This window comes from Phodopus roborovskii, unplaced genomic scaffold, assembly GCF_943737965.1.
Source record: "Phodopus roborovskii unplaced genomic scaffold, PHOROB, whole genome shotgun sequence".
NCBI classification, from domain to species: domain Eukaryota; kingdom Metazoa; phylum Chordata; class Mammalia; order Rodentia; family Cricetidae; genus Phodopus; species Phodopus roborovskii.
This window is the reverse complement of record NW_026126470.1, coordinates 30,061,968-30,076,335: the sequence shown is the minus strand read 5'-3', so window position 1 is coordinate 30,076,335 and position 14,368 is coordinate 30,061,968. Positions and strand designations below refer to the sequence as shown.

The window sequence follows — 14,368 nt, the reverse complement described above, 5'->3', positions numbered from 1 at the left end:
GTAGTATTTTCTTCTTCACCCTTGCACTGGTCCACACCGGAGGCTGAAGGAAAGCGATACCCTCCCTCTTTACAGCTGTGCAGATCCCTGGGCCCTTCCAGGCCACCGTGCATACGCACATACTCCTCCCTCTTCTGTCCGAGCTGTTTACTCTCCTCTGTGTGCCCGTTCTGACTGACCAGTTTTTCCCACCGTTTGCAGGTTGATGTTTGAGATGCCACAGGAAATGGGTTTAATCGCCATTGCTGTTCGGCAGACCCAGGGCAAAGGTCAGTCATCGAAAATCTGTGAGTTTCCTGACTGGAGAGCGCGTGTGTGATGAACCCTGAGATGTCTTGAGTTAGAGTCTTTCCATTTTAATAGTACTGGGGCAGGAGAGACCGATTGGGCCTTGGTAGAACACAAGCGACCTCCCCGTCCACAGTTTGTTAATCATGCAAGGTTCGCATCTGATGGCCGTCACACCTGGTAACCTACGTCCCCATACTTCCTGGAGATTGTGATGGAAACAGTTCTAAGACATTTAATCTCCTCGGGGTCCCCCATAAGGGTCTGTTGGAATCTGTAAAAGCATCCCATCTTTCTTCTGTTGAGTTAAGCCCACCATATATATCAACGTGTGTCACTGAGCACAAATAGACTCACGTGGGTGAGTGTGTGTGGCTTTGAGACATTGTTGTCTGGGAGTGCCTGTCTGCATGCGGTTTTCTCTCAATGGGTCTCTCTTCCAGGACGGGGCCCAAATGCCTGGCTGAGCCCTGTGGGGTGTGCCCTTTTCACTCTGCTGGTCTCCATTCCCCTGAGGTCACAACTGGGACAGAGGATCCCATTTGTCCAGCATTTGATGTCCCTGGCTGTCGTGGAGGCGGTGCGGTCCATCCCAGAGTATGAGGTATGTGTCAAGTCTTCGTCCTCTCCTTCCTGTGAGCCTTCAGCTCAGCCTTTTCCATTTATTTACAGCTGCGTTTGCATATTTGACAGTGCCCTTCACAAAGCGTGTGTTACCGAAGTGCGGGGGTACGGTATAGCGCGTAGTTCTGCCTGGGGCCTTAGCCCAGGGGTAGAGTGCTTGGCTGACATGGAGCATTCCCCAGAATCACTCAGGGCTACTCGTCAAGTTTCTCGGGGTCCCAGTAAGAGCAAGCTCTTCTTATTTAAATTAGAAACCATCTTATTTCATATACCAATCCCAGTTCCTTCTCCCTCCCATACTCCCATTCCCCTCATCACCCCCCCATCCCACTCCCTACCCACTCCTCAGGGAGGGTGAGGCCTCCCATGAGGAATCATCAAAGTCTGTCACATCATTTGGGGCAGGGCCTAGTGCCCCCCCTCCCGTTTATCTAGGCCAAGAGAATATACTTCCATAGGGAATGGGCTCCAAAGTCCATGCACGAGGGATAAATACTGATCCACTGCCAGAGGCCCCGTAGACTGCCCAGGCCTCCCAACTGTCACCCACGTTCAGGGGCCCTGGTTCAGTCCTATGCTGGCTCCTCAGCTGTCAGGCTGGGGTCCATGAGCTCCCATTTGCTCAGGTCAGCTGCTCCTGAGGATTTCCCCAGCATGGTCTTGACCCCTTTGCTCAGATTTCTGTTTCTTTTAATGAAAGCAGTCTATCGGGACTGGATAGAAGCTCTCTGCATTTTCAGTTCTTAAAAGCGGCTGTTGTGTGGGCCTAAATGACTTCTTCCCACCTCCCCTTACTCTCCACTCATCAGAGCTGCTCTTTGTCTGTGGTTCATGGAGGTCAAGGCCGGGCTCATGTGGCCCTGCCTAACCCCCACTGCACGGTCAGATGTGCTGGCATCCTTACCTGAGTTCAACCCCACTCCTGGTACCCACTTCTCTCTATTAGTGGCTTTGCTGCTATCATGGAACACTGTGACCAAGGCGACGTACAGAGGAAGATGTTTGCCCTGGGTTTTGGTTTCAGGGGGGCTAGAGTCCACAATCAGGGAGAGGGGAGAGCAAACGGGAAGTAGGCAAGGCTCTTTGCTTCAAAGCCCCCGGTGACAAGTCTGTACAACCTAAAGCCTCCACAAGCTTTTCAAATATGTCAGTCCCATAACACTACTGTAGTGTCTGTTCTTAAATGGGAAGAGAATGGTGAATTGAGTGACAGGAGCTTCTCCCACACCTGTCTGCATGTCCATGTGTACCTGAGACAACCCTGGGCCGGCTCCATGTGGCCATACAGAGAGGGGCTCTTTGCCTTCCTTCTACCATTAGTTCTTGTGTCAAGGGTTTTTATTTGCTTTTTAAGGGCCATAGTGGTTCCTTAACTGAGATTCCAGAAACACAGCTCATAAAGGTGCCTGAGTCCTCCGCAGCTCCGTTTCCTCCCATGTGGCTGGTGTCTTTACTGTCCCATTAGTCCTGCTAGTTCTGAGGTCCACCTTCATCTACAAGCTCAGGTCATGGACCAGCGTGGATGTCCGTGACTGTGTGATGAGTCCCCGGCTCATCAGAGCATCGCAGACCTTCAAGATATCTGAGCCGTGCCCTTGGTCTCGTAGGAGGCTGAGAATGTAACTCTTTGATGTAGGGCCAGGCACATTTAACCCTTGTGGGAAGATAGTCAGTCTGCAGCAACCAAACCCTGAATCTAGAACACAGAGAGAGACTGATCCCCTTGCCACAGCTTTGACGTTTACCTGGCTGTCTCACTGGTTAGTGTGGTACCTTCTCTGAGCCCCTGCAGTGTCCAGAGGTAGCATGGGGGAGGCAGGGTCACAGTCTGGCCGGGGAAGCTTGCTCCATGGTGACAAAATACAGCCATCACTGGCATCCTTACTGGCGCCTCACCCTTGGACCTTAAGTTTTTAAATTTACTTTACCTTTATGCAATGTATTCTGATCATGACCACCCTGCCTACTTCATGCCTTCAGCTCCCCTCCCCCGACCGTCCCCTAACACATCCCTTCCCAGCTTCCTTCCCTCTTACTGTTTTTATAACACGCTAAGTCCGGCAGTGTTCCATGTATGTGCGTGGGTGTGGCACCATCCAGTGGAAGATGGACAACCTACTGGTGGCCACGCCCCTGAAAGAGAATGATTCTCCCTCCTCCGGCATCCATCCGCTGTCACAGCTCCCCAGCTAGGTGATTCCTTTTCCCTTCCATACTGGAACTTCGGCCGGTTCAGCCTTGCACGGGGCTTTTACCACAGAGGACAGCGTTCCGCAGAAGTCCTCCCGTCCTCTGGCTCTTAGAGTCTTACTTGATGTTCTCTGAGCCTGGAGAAAGAAGGGGGTTTCTTACCTCACAGGTGCCTGTTTCGGGCTAAGCACTTGTGATCACTCATCCTTTGTATTTTGGCCAGTTGTGAGTTTCCGTGTTATAGTAACCACTGCCTTCTACAGAAAGAAACATCTCTGACCAAGGTTGAGAACGACCCAGATCTATGGGTGTAGACATGAATAGCTAGGTGGCCATTGGTCAGGTTTACAGTGTCCGCCATGAATTCCCAGGACAGTCATTGCTCTATTGCACAGATGAGTATATCTTGTCTGGCAGGTAGGAAATTACAAGACTCGGGGTGCAGCCCCGAATAAGACCACGGATGCCGTTTCCGTTCCTTTAGCCTACATAATACCTGGCACTAAGAAATCTGTGCGGCAGGAGAAAGTTCCCCGTCAGTTCAGGATTGCTTTATCACTGTGCGTGATGGCTTCAGTACAGGGCCTTATGGGTTAGTAATTGTGGGCACCCAAGGGTAAGTGGCAATGATCTCTGTTGTCTGGGGGTCCTTGGCAGCCCCCTGACCAGTAACTGGAAGGGAGGTCGCCATATATCTTCTTCATTTGGATTAGTTCTCCCCAGAGAGTTTTCACTCCCAACCCCTCCCCCCATCTCCCTCGCCGCTTAAACCCTATAGTATGGCTCTTAATTCCCGTTTACCTCGTTCTGCTGTCCTCTCCTTCCGTGTACCCCCACTTTGTAAGTTCCTAGCCTCCTCGGGTGCTTCAGGTTAAACACACAAAACTAAAGAGCCGCAGCTAGGGTCCACACACGAGACAGGACATCTGAGGCTCATTTTCCTGGGCCTGTGTGACCTCCACGGCTGCAGTTAGTTTTGAGGCAGCCGAGTTGACCCACCCAGGACCGCCACTGGACGGCTGAAACGGCCTCCGTCCTGCCCGTTGTGTGGGGTGACAGCTTGTCTGTAGTTGGATGTCGCGAGCAAACCAGACTAACTCAGTGTCACTGGGATGTGTCCTCCTCTGCAGTCCCAGACTGCCTGCTTCTGCTCGCTGTGGCTTCTGTCCCTGTCCTCTGCTGGACTCCCACAGCCCTCCCCCACCCCACTTTTCTCCTGCTTCCTTCCTGTAGGCAAAGGCACAGACTTCATGTTTCTGAGAGAGAGAGACAGAGAGAGAGAGAGAGAGAGAGAGAGGATCCTGTTCCCTCACCCATGAGTTCCCAGAAATATGAAGGCAGTGTTTGTTTTACTTAGGTCTGTGTGGGCTGTAGAACGTTACACATAAGGAAGTCACCGGATCAAGGATGGAGTGTAACTCAGCTGGTAGAGTGCTTGCCCTGGGTTCTGTCCCCAACACTGGTGTATAAACGGTGTGGTCGCTCACACCTATAATCCCAGCTCTGGGAGTTGGAGGAAGGAGAATCAGAACCCCAGAGTCATCCTTGGCTACATACAGAATTTGAGGGCAGCCTGGGCTACATGAAGGCCTGTTTCAAAACCATGCACTCAAAAAACAAAAGTAATAATAATACTCATTCACTCAGCGGGTCATCAAGGAAAGAGAAAAGCAGTTCATAGCCTCACTTTTCACCTTGGGCTACGTAGATGTTCTTGTTTGCTTGAAGGAGTTGTACCCAGGAGTTGTATAAGTTGTTGCTTCGTTCCTGAACAAGAACAAAAAAAAAAAAAAACAAAGTCAGGCCAGGGCTGGAGCACAGGGCCGGCTCAGAAGGAAGCCACTGCCACATGCAGAGTCCTGGCCCAAGCCCTGAACATGGGGGATGGGGACTTGATCTCATTGCTGTCACCATAAGGGGAGCACGGGTGGGAGGAGGGTGAGCACTGAGCACGGGTGGGAGGAGGGTGAGCACTGAACACGGGTGGGAGGAGGGTGAGCACTGAGCACGGGTGGGAGGAGGGTGAGCACCGGAGCACGAGTGGGAGGAGGGTGAGCACGGGTGGGAGGAGGGTGAGCTCTGAGCACGGGTGGGAGGAGGGTGAGCACTGAGCACAGGTGGGAGGAGGGTGAGCACCGGAGCACGAGTGGGAGGAGGGTGAGCACGGGTGGGAGGAGGGTGAGCTCTGAGCACGGGTGGGAGGAGGGTGAGCACTGAGCACAGGTGGGAGGAGGGTGAGCACTGAGCATGGGTGAGCACTGGAGCACGGGTGGGAGGAGGGTGAGCACAGGTGGGAGGAGGGTGAGCACTGAGCACGGGTGGGAGGAGGGTGAGCACAGGTGGGAGGAGGGTGAGCACTGAGCATGGGTGAGCACTGGAGCACGGGTGGGAGGGAGGGGTGAGCACTGAGCATGGGTGGGAGGGAGGGTGAGCACGGGTGGGAGGAGGGTGAGCACTGAGCACAGGTGGGAGGACGGTGAGCACAGGTGGGAGGAGGGTGAGCACCGGAGCACGAGTGGGAGGATGGTGAGCACGGGTGGGAGGAGGGTGAGCACGGGTGGGAGGAGGGTGAGCACTGAGCACGGGTGGGAGGATGGTGAGCACAGGTGGGAGGAGGGTGAGCACTGGAGCACGGGTGGGAGGAGGGTGAGCACTGAGCACGGGTGGGAGGAGGGTGAGCACTGAGCACGGGTGGGAGGAGGGTGAGCACTGAGCACGGGTGGGAGGAGGGTGAGCACTGAACACGGGTGGGAGGAGGGTGAGCACTGAGCATGGGTGGGAGGAGGGTGAGCACCGGAGCACAGGTGAGCACTAGAAGAGTGTAAGCCTTGGGAGAAGGGCCGTGACCACAGATCCAGGTTTTGGAGACTGGTCTGTCAGCCTTAGTGATGCTCACATCTTGGTCACTGGGACTGCCCTGAGCATGAGAAGAGGGGACCAGCACCCCAGCTCTCTCACAGAAGGCCAGCAGCACTCAGCCAGGCTGTCCCCTGTGTCTCCCGTAGAACAGGATCCCTTCCGTAGTCAGGACAGACAGAAGAGTCCTTGAGTGAGCTCCCGGATGTTAACAAACTAGATTTAAGAGACACCTGCGGACATCGGGTGCTTTGCTCTCTCTGTTGTTTTGTTTGGGGAGTTTGTTTGTTTGTTTGTACACTGCAGACTGCGCCTAAGGCATCCCTACGCGGCCAGAGCGCTACACTGAGCTAATGCCCCCAGCCCACTTTCTCAAGTTTCATTTTGAGAAAGTCTCACTAAGTTGCCCAGGCCGGCCTTGAACTTGTTATGTTTTCCAGGTGGGCCTCGAATTTGCAATCCTCCTGCCTGAGCCTCAGGGACAGCTGTGCAAAAGAGGTTTGAATAGTGACAGACAGTGATGGGAGTATCTGGGAGTGCTGAGTTGGGAGGGACAGTCCTCGGTCAGTATTTTACCTTCTAGCTCCAGTGAGAGTTTGAATACCGTGCTGGCTGCCCGAGGGCTGCAGTGATGGCTCAGGGATTGGGAGCAACGGCTGCTCTTCCAGGGGGGACCGGGGTTTGATTCCCAGCATCCACATGGCAGCTCACAACTATGTGTAAACCCTGACACCCTCTTCTGGAACAGGGCCTGCCCAGTGCATAGACATGCATACAGGCAAAACACCCATGCACATAACATATGTTTTAAAAAAAATACCGTATTTCACCCCCACGAAGTGATCAACTTGGAGCAGGAGAGAGGACCTTTACTTTCCTGAGTTTTCTGTTCGTCTCTCATCCCCTTGCTGGCTGCTCTGGGGCTCATGGCTTAGTTAACATGCAGAATTTCTTTTAGGACATCAACTTGCGAGTGAAGTGGCCCAACGATATTTATTACAGTGACCTCATGAAGATTGGTGGAGTTCTGGTTAATTCCACTCTCATGGGAGAAACGTTCTACATCCTCATCGGTGAGTTCTTAAAGCCCTTCCTTCCAGCACTTTTCATCCTAACAAAACAACAAAGTCAAAATGCCTGACGCACGCATCTACCTGAAAGAGCGGATGGCGTTGTGAGATGATGTCTTTAGTCTTAAGTTATGGAGTGTGACATGGATTTGCAGAGGACCAGATGAGTCGAGAATACTTCAAGGGCTTAGCAGTTCCTGTCTGGGGCCGTGGAAATGCCAAATTGGTATCACACATCACAGATGTCTTTCCATAGCTCTGCTCATGGAACTTGAAATGCTGGAAACAATATTTTATAATAATTACATTTTATACTAAGCAGTAAGTTAAATGTCTGCGGTGGTTAACTTAACTATCAGCTTGACACAGTGTGGAACCGGCTGGAAAGGGTCTGGGTGAGGGACCGTCCAGATCTGATTGGTGGGCATCTTCAGGGGGAATTGTGATTATGTTGATGACGCAGGGAGACGCAGCCCAGGATGAGCAGCACTGTCCTCTGCTTTTTCTGTTGGGGTGTTTATTCCAGTAGCAGAAGTCAAACTGACAATAGCTAAGACACTTTTGCTGCCAGCCCTGCATTCTTAGCCATGAAAAAACAAAAATCCTCAAGCTAGTCAAGGTAGCCCACTTCGCCTTAGCACACCCAGGAAGAGGAGGCTCCACGGCCGTTTCAGAAGTTCTTAGAACCCAGACCGTCCAACCACCAATCCCCTCTAATTCCCAGTAGAGCTCACTTGTCACTCACAAATCAGCAGCCCACAGAAACATGTGATCCCATCTAGGGTGTCAAAGAATACAAGGCTCGAGTTTCTAATTCTGCCACCAACTGGTAGCGTTCTTCTAGGCAAGCGGGTTCATACTTCTAAAGCTCCGCTTCCCATTATATTGCATGTAGTTATATTGTATGCAGATGCTAAGTGGCAGCCACTGTTCCAGAGGACTGCTCCGGGATGCTAACTGATGGTGTCTGGAGGCTGTAGAAGCAAAACGTGTGGCTTGGTTACATTCTTACAGCTTTGGGAGGCTGGAGAGCCAAGAGGGCGGTGTTTCAGGATGTGCAACAAAATGTCCTAGCTTCTAGAAATACATAGCCCAAGCTGAGGGTAATTGATACCATTATTCTCCCTCGGACTTTTACATTGTAAATGCCGGGAGAATTTGCACCATTATCTAGAACAGTGGTTCTCACCCTGTGGATCAAGACCCTTTTGAGGATTGCATATCATTTATCCTGCATATCAGATATCTATGTTATGATTCATAACAGTAGCAAAATTACGGTTATGAAGTAGCAACAAAAATAATTTTATGGTTGGGGGTCACCGAGCTTTTGCCACTGTAGGAAGGCTGAGGTCCTGCTGGTTAATGCCACGGTGCTTTTTTGTTTGTTGTGTTTGTCCAGGCTGTGGATTTAATGTGACTAACAGTAACCCTACTATATGTATCAACGACCTCATCGCAGAACACAATAAGCAACACAAGACAGACCTGAAGCCCTTACGGGCCGATCAACTCATAGCCAGGGCAGTAACTGTTCTGGAAGAACTGATTGACACATTTCAGGACCGAGGGCCCAATGGTGTCCTTCCTCTCTATTATAAATACTGGCTGCACAGGTCAGTACCCATCCTTCTTTCTTTTAAATTCCCTGAAGTTAGTACTCCACTTCTTGGGTCTGGGTGGCTATTTTTGAACTCCGGTAGGAAAGCCCAGTGACTCGGCCTAGCCAGACATGAGGGCCAGCACCCTGGAGGATACCCTGGGGAAGGACATGACAGAGAACATAGAAACAGTTTAGTGTGGACTATGAGGTGCTATTCAGACACATCTAAGGGGTAGAACCTTCTAGATCTCCAAGTGAGATCCCCATGTACCTAGGGTCTCCTAAGTCTGTGCTCTGGGGCTGAGGCAGCCCCGCATGCTAACAAATGCTCCTGGCATCCTCCTTCAGCTCAGGTGTGGGAGCCACGAGTGTGTAAGACAAGCCTCTACTCTTCCTGAACGCCAGTGTCCTCAAACCTAAGAGGGGGTGGGGCCGCGTCCTGGCGGTAGATCTCCCGTCCCTCCTTTACATGGGTTCCAAGGATTGAAACCTCGTCCCCGGGGTTGTGGGGCAAAGTGCCCCACCTACCGAGCCAGCCCAACTGGCCTGTCCTATATAATGTTTTTCTTTTCTTTATTTTAATTAGCATATATTGATTTGGAAAAAAATAGTGGATTTTTGTCATGGCATTTCGGACATGTTTACAATATAAATTTGGTCATATTCGCTGGGCCCCATTGCCTCCCCTCCCCTCCTTTATTTTTGCACAGAGTGTCTGGGGCAAGAAGGGACACAAATCCCCAGCAATAGGATCACAATTAGTGTGATGTGGTAGCCCACCACTGTGGCTGCTTGAGTAGGTACCAAGACAGAGAAGGTCAGAGGCCGCTATAAAGAGCCACGGCCTGACCCCAGGACCCCGGTCCCTTGTAAGGAATGGCCACTGGGCTCTGTCTGTGTCCCAGCCTCCTGTGACCCCAGTGTTGCTGTGTTCCCTTTTCAGTGGCCAGCGAGTCCACCTGGGCAGCTCCGAGGGGCCGCAGGTGTCGATTGTGGGCCTTGATGATTCCGGGTTCCTGCAGGTGCATCACAAGGGCGATGAGATTGTGACTGTGCATCCGGATGGCAACTCCTTTGACATGCTGAGAAACCTCATCCTGCCCAAACGGCAGTAGCGCAGTAGCTGTCCCCGGACAGCTTGGGTCTTCCCTGCTGCAGCTGCAAGCCGCAACAGCTCCTGGAAGCCCCGAGCAACCAGGCTGCTTACATGGCTTTGCCTGCCTGGGGCCTGGGAATCTAATGCAGAGCCGTGGGCCAGTGTCCTCTCCAAGTCATTTGTTAGCTCTTCAGGTTATTGGGTCCCGGCCCACCCCAACTCCCCCTGCTGCCTCCCCCCAACCCCCTACTCCCCCCCCCGCACCCCCCCCCCCCGCCTGGGATTGGGTTTGTTTTGTCTTTTTATATCTGTGGTTGTTTGGATTGGGTGTTTGAAGCCGCCTCTGGTGAGGACTGACAGGTGAAGATTCAGTTTAGCTTAGGAGTTTACTTTGCCTTGCCCCTGTTGAATTGCTCTTTTCCACGCGGGCTTGGCTCCATCTTTGTTTCCTAGGACAATGAGGGGCAGGGAGTTGGAAATAGCAATGGGATATTTCCCGAGCAGTGAAGGCTACTAAAACAACCAACACCTTGAGCTCAGGAGAGTGCGGAGGTAGAGGCCACTGCTTATGAGCCTCCAGAGGGCTCTCCCGGAACACAGTGGTGCCCGGGCATTCGGTTCTTTTCTGCTTCCTTCCTGGGCAGTTGATCGTTTCCTTAATCAAGGTGGGCTACCTGAAGTCCAGTAACCCCGGACTGAAGAGCGGCTGCAGTGATCAGCCTGAATGGCTGCCATGGCCTCGGGGAGGAAGTGACTTTCTTACTTTGTCCCTGTGCAATGAGCACTCCTTCCCAGGGCCAGAGGTGTCAAGGTGTAGACTTTTAAATCAAGATGTCACCTTCCTTAGAGGCTGCCGCTCAGCCCAGGTTGGAGATAAACAGCTCGCTCTCCTGCCCACACCACCAAGGACGACTCTTAGAGCTTTTAAGGCGGTGGTGGCTCTGTTAGAATTCCCACAGGACTGTCCTCACTCAGGATGGAGTGTTGCGGGGCACAGTATTGTAAGTCCAGATTTTCTGGCCCCTATTTCTTTATATTGTCATGAAAGAAAGAGATATCGACAGTGAAGTCTGGAGGGTGTGTGTGTGTGTGTGTGTGTGCCCGCGTGCGCACGTGCGCCTGAGTGCTGGTGTGTGACTTTGAAAGATGTTAAAAATGTGACGTGCTAAAAGTCTCCATGGATGAACAAAGGAAAGGAAGGCTTTCTGGGTTTGCTCCCAGATGTGCGGGTGCCTCCGATCTCTGTGGAGTTTGTGAATCGTGCCCGCTACTACCCAGCCTTAAAGAACCAATCCCCATTGCTCTCCCCATTTCCTGCCATTTGCACCGCAGTTAGTGGAAAGGAAACAGAATGGAATGCTTAGCTTTGAACAAGATCCCCTCATCGTAAACCAGGGCCATCTTTATCCAGGTCTTATGTAGTCAGGCCGAACTCCAGAAACATGAGGTTTTCGGTATGAAAAGGCACCTACCTTCAGGGTAGCACAGACAACCCCACATGAAGAAATAAATAAATAAACAAACAAATAAATAAATAATGACGTGGTAAAGTCCACCAACCTTACCTATGTTTGAGGGCATGTAACTTTAAAACCTTTTCTTTCTTTCTTTTTTGTAAATAAGACTTTAATTAGAATTTTTATGTATATCTTTCCTAAATTTTGTTCAGGTCTGTCTTTTTTTTTTTTTTAATTCTCATTCGAGCTCAAATAAAACTCTACACTACCCCAAAATTACAAAATGGCCTGCCCCTTGAGATGGAGTCTGTAAAATGTCATCAAGGACGAAGATCTCCAGGCTGATGTTGCAAGGTTCGTTTCTCAGACTTTGTAATATAAGGTCCGCTGCCTCCCAGGACTGCCATCATTACATTCAAATTTCTTTGGGGGATTATTTAATGAAAAACATGCTGTTTTATTTTAAACTGAAAGTCTATTCTGGGTAGTTCTACTTTGGGAAAAAAAAAATGTTATCATTTAATTTCCTTTCTGTAAGTTAAAACTAATGAAGTGTGCTCCTGCCAGAGCAGACAGAGACAGTCTGGACGTGGCAGTCGGCCTCGGAGTAGCTACACCATCTAGGGGTGTTCTCGACTGTGCGAACGTGACAGCCACTTGTCTCGAGAGACAAAGTAGCCTTGAAGCAGATGCTTCCCATTAACCTGACTTTGTCTCACATGGACCAAAGACTTCAAACTCCACATCCCAGAGAGCGTTCTAAGGATGGAGACATGGAGGTAGGAGGCTGCCTCCAACCTGCTACATGCCAGGGTGTTTACCGGCTCTGTAGTCTGAGGTCTCAAGGAGCTTCCCAGTCTCCTCACTTTGAGATGTGGCCACCTAACTCACAGTCTGCCTGTGCTTTAGAGCAGGAGGGGTTACTCCTGATGTAAAACTGCCGACCTATCAACCCCCACCCCCACCCCCACCACCCCGTGTGGGAGCCCTGACAGGGAGCCTGGAAGCGGCAGCCATGTGTCCTGTGGGTCCCACGGTGCGGTAGGAGGTGACCCGGCTTAGAAGCAACGTCCTGTCTTGGTCTTGGTCAGATACACACCCGGTGAGGGGCCACAGACCTGGGGTTCCCCTCCACCTAGCATACCGTGTGGTAGTCCCTGGCCTATCTCACCCGGCACTTCCAGAACGCAAGAGGGAAACTGAGAGGCTTTGCTTCCCTGACCTGCCAGAAAGGGACATCCTCATTCCTGGTTCATCACTATGCATCTCTGAAATGAACAAAGATGTAAATCTTTGCTATTTTACTCTTTATCTTTTCGAGGAAGCGTTTCTGAGAAGAATTACTGTAAACCAATGCCTACAAAGCAAAGTCTACCAAAATAAAGTTCTCAGAGTTTTCACGGTGACTCCTGCTCGTCCTTGTTTTACCCCAGACAGTATCCTTCCATTACATTACTTTCACTTAGTATCTGGACATTGATTACATGAGGACCATGTGTAGGAATTCAGGGACCTGGGGCTTTGTGAGTTTTTACGTATTTTTGACAGGAAGGAACCCTCACTAGCCGAAAGAAGAAATGAAGGACAAATCTTTGTAACCCAGCGAGGGGGCGTTTAAAGTTACCACTCCTCAAAGTTACCACTCCACACCTTCAGGGTGTGTCTCTTTTGTGAAAACTGCTCTACTGTCATCAAAGATGTTTTTTGTCCTGAGGTAGCAGGGTCGTATACCATGCCCGTTTGGGATCAGCTAGAGTCCTGTGCTATAGATAAGCCACAGGCTGCCAGTCCCCAAAATCTCAAGCTAAAAATGTTCTTTTGGCACCACCTTATCTGGAGTGACTCCCACATTCTACCCAGCTACCTTGCGGTTCTGATAGATCAAAACTTGGATAGATTTTATGCGTGTAAGCTGTTAGTACACACACACACACACACACACACCGTCATGGTGGAAAGGGAGGCCTGCCGGGCTGGATGTTGAAAAGGGGCGTAAGGGGTGGGTGGGGGTGAGGACACAGGCTCTCCCCCGTTTGTGTTTCCACACGGGTCTGAATGGAATGGCTTTTCTAGCACGGGGCTTCCAAGAACATAAAGGAATTCCTTTCTCTGAGAGGCCCTGTGCAGGGCCAGAGGCTTGAATCGGGTTTAGGCTTCAAATCCATTTGATCTGGCCTTTTTGTCAACATGGTACATCCTAGGTAGGGCCCACTGTGGTTTCCTTTTCTTCTTCTTTTTGTGAAACAGCCGCATCATTATTAAAACGTTTCCTCCTCTGTCAGAGCATCACAGGGCTTGCATGAGGAAGAATCTTGAGGATGTGGGTAACAGTGTTGGGTTGCCATGGTAACTGCTTGGCAACTTTGCCGGAGTCCATAACCTCGGTAAGCCAGTTTGGCTTTCTGAGGGATCTTTGTTCCTAGTTTAGGCTATGAAAACGTGATGTTTGTTCAAATAAGGATGTTTGTTCTTTTACTAACATACATGTTTTAATTTTTAGGGGCACATAAACTTCCTTATGCTTGCATTATCATTTCTGAATATATAACAGGGTACACACACACACACACACACACACACACACACACACACACGCCCTGCCTTAATCCATTAACCTGTCCCAGAAGCCTTCATGATTTGTGTCTAGCAGATACAGCCCCCAGAGGTTAATAACCTCAGAGGTTGGCACAAAAGCACTTAAGTGGTACTTTATTGAGAGATGTTGGTCTAATGCCCATGAATCAAACATTGACCTTCAAAGAACCACGGCTCAATTGTGAGACTCATGACTGTAAAAGATAACGCCCTCAGCTTATTACCGCGTGCAGATGCTAAGATCAAGGCATGGCTGAGTGCAAGCTACGGGCGTGTGCAGTCACCCTGTCAGAATGAACAGGGCCCTCACTACAGAGGGCCTATGAGAGCTCTTGATGTCACTGATAGTAGAAGGGTTGGGTTTTGCGTGTTTTTTGTTTTGTTTTGTTTCTTTGTTTTGGTTTTGTTTTTTGTACAGAACGGTTTGGTGTAGGTAGGAGGAGTTTTTAAAGCGAAGTAAACTGGTGGCGTATTTCCTGTGTAGAGAAACTGGAAAACAGTAAAACAGATGCTGGTGGAGACAAGATGTCCGGGTCAGACCCGTGAGAGATTTTTTTTTTTTTTTTTTTTTGATAGTGATTTTCTTATT

General features: G+C 50.5%; 1 protein-coding gene across 1 annotated transcript in view; it reads left to right on the top strand.

The window, feature by feature from the left end:
* The window catches only part of Hlcs (holocarboxylase synthetase), a 137,375-nt gene extending 127,440 nt beyond the window's left edge, over positions 1 to 9,935 (top strand). The window contains exons 7-11 of the mRNA XM_051191921.1: positions 202 to 269; positions 732 to 892; positions 6,917 to 7,031; positions 8,431 to 8,644; positions 9,575 to 9,935. Coding sequence (XP_051047878.1) covers positions 202 to 269; positions 732 to 892; positions 6,917 to 7,031; positions 8,431 to 8,644; positions 9,575 to 9,746 — 730 coding nt within the window. The 3' untranslated portion in view covers positions 9,747 to 9,935. The remainder of the gene's footprint in view (positions 1 to 201; positions 270 to 731; positions 893 to 6,916; positions 7,032 to 8,430; positions 8,645 to 9,574) is intronic.
* The last annotated feature ends 4,433 nt before the right edge of the window (positions 9,936 to 14,368 follow it).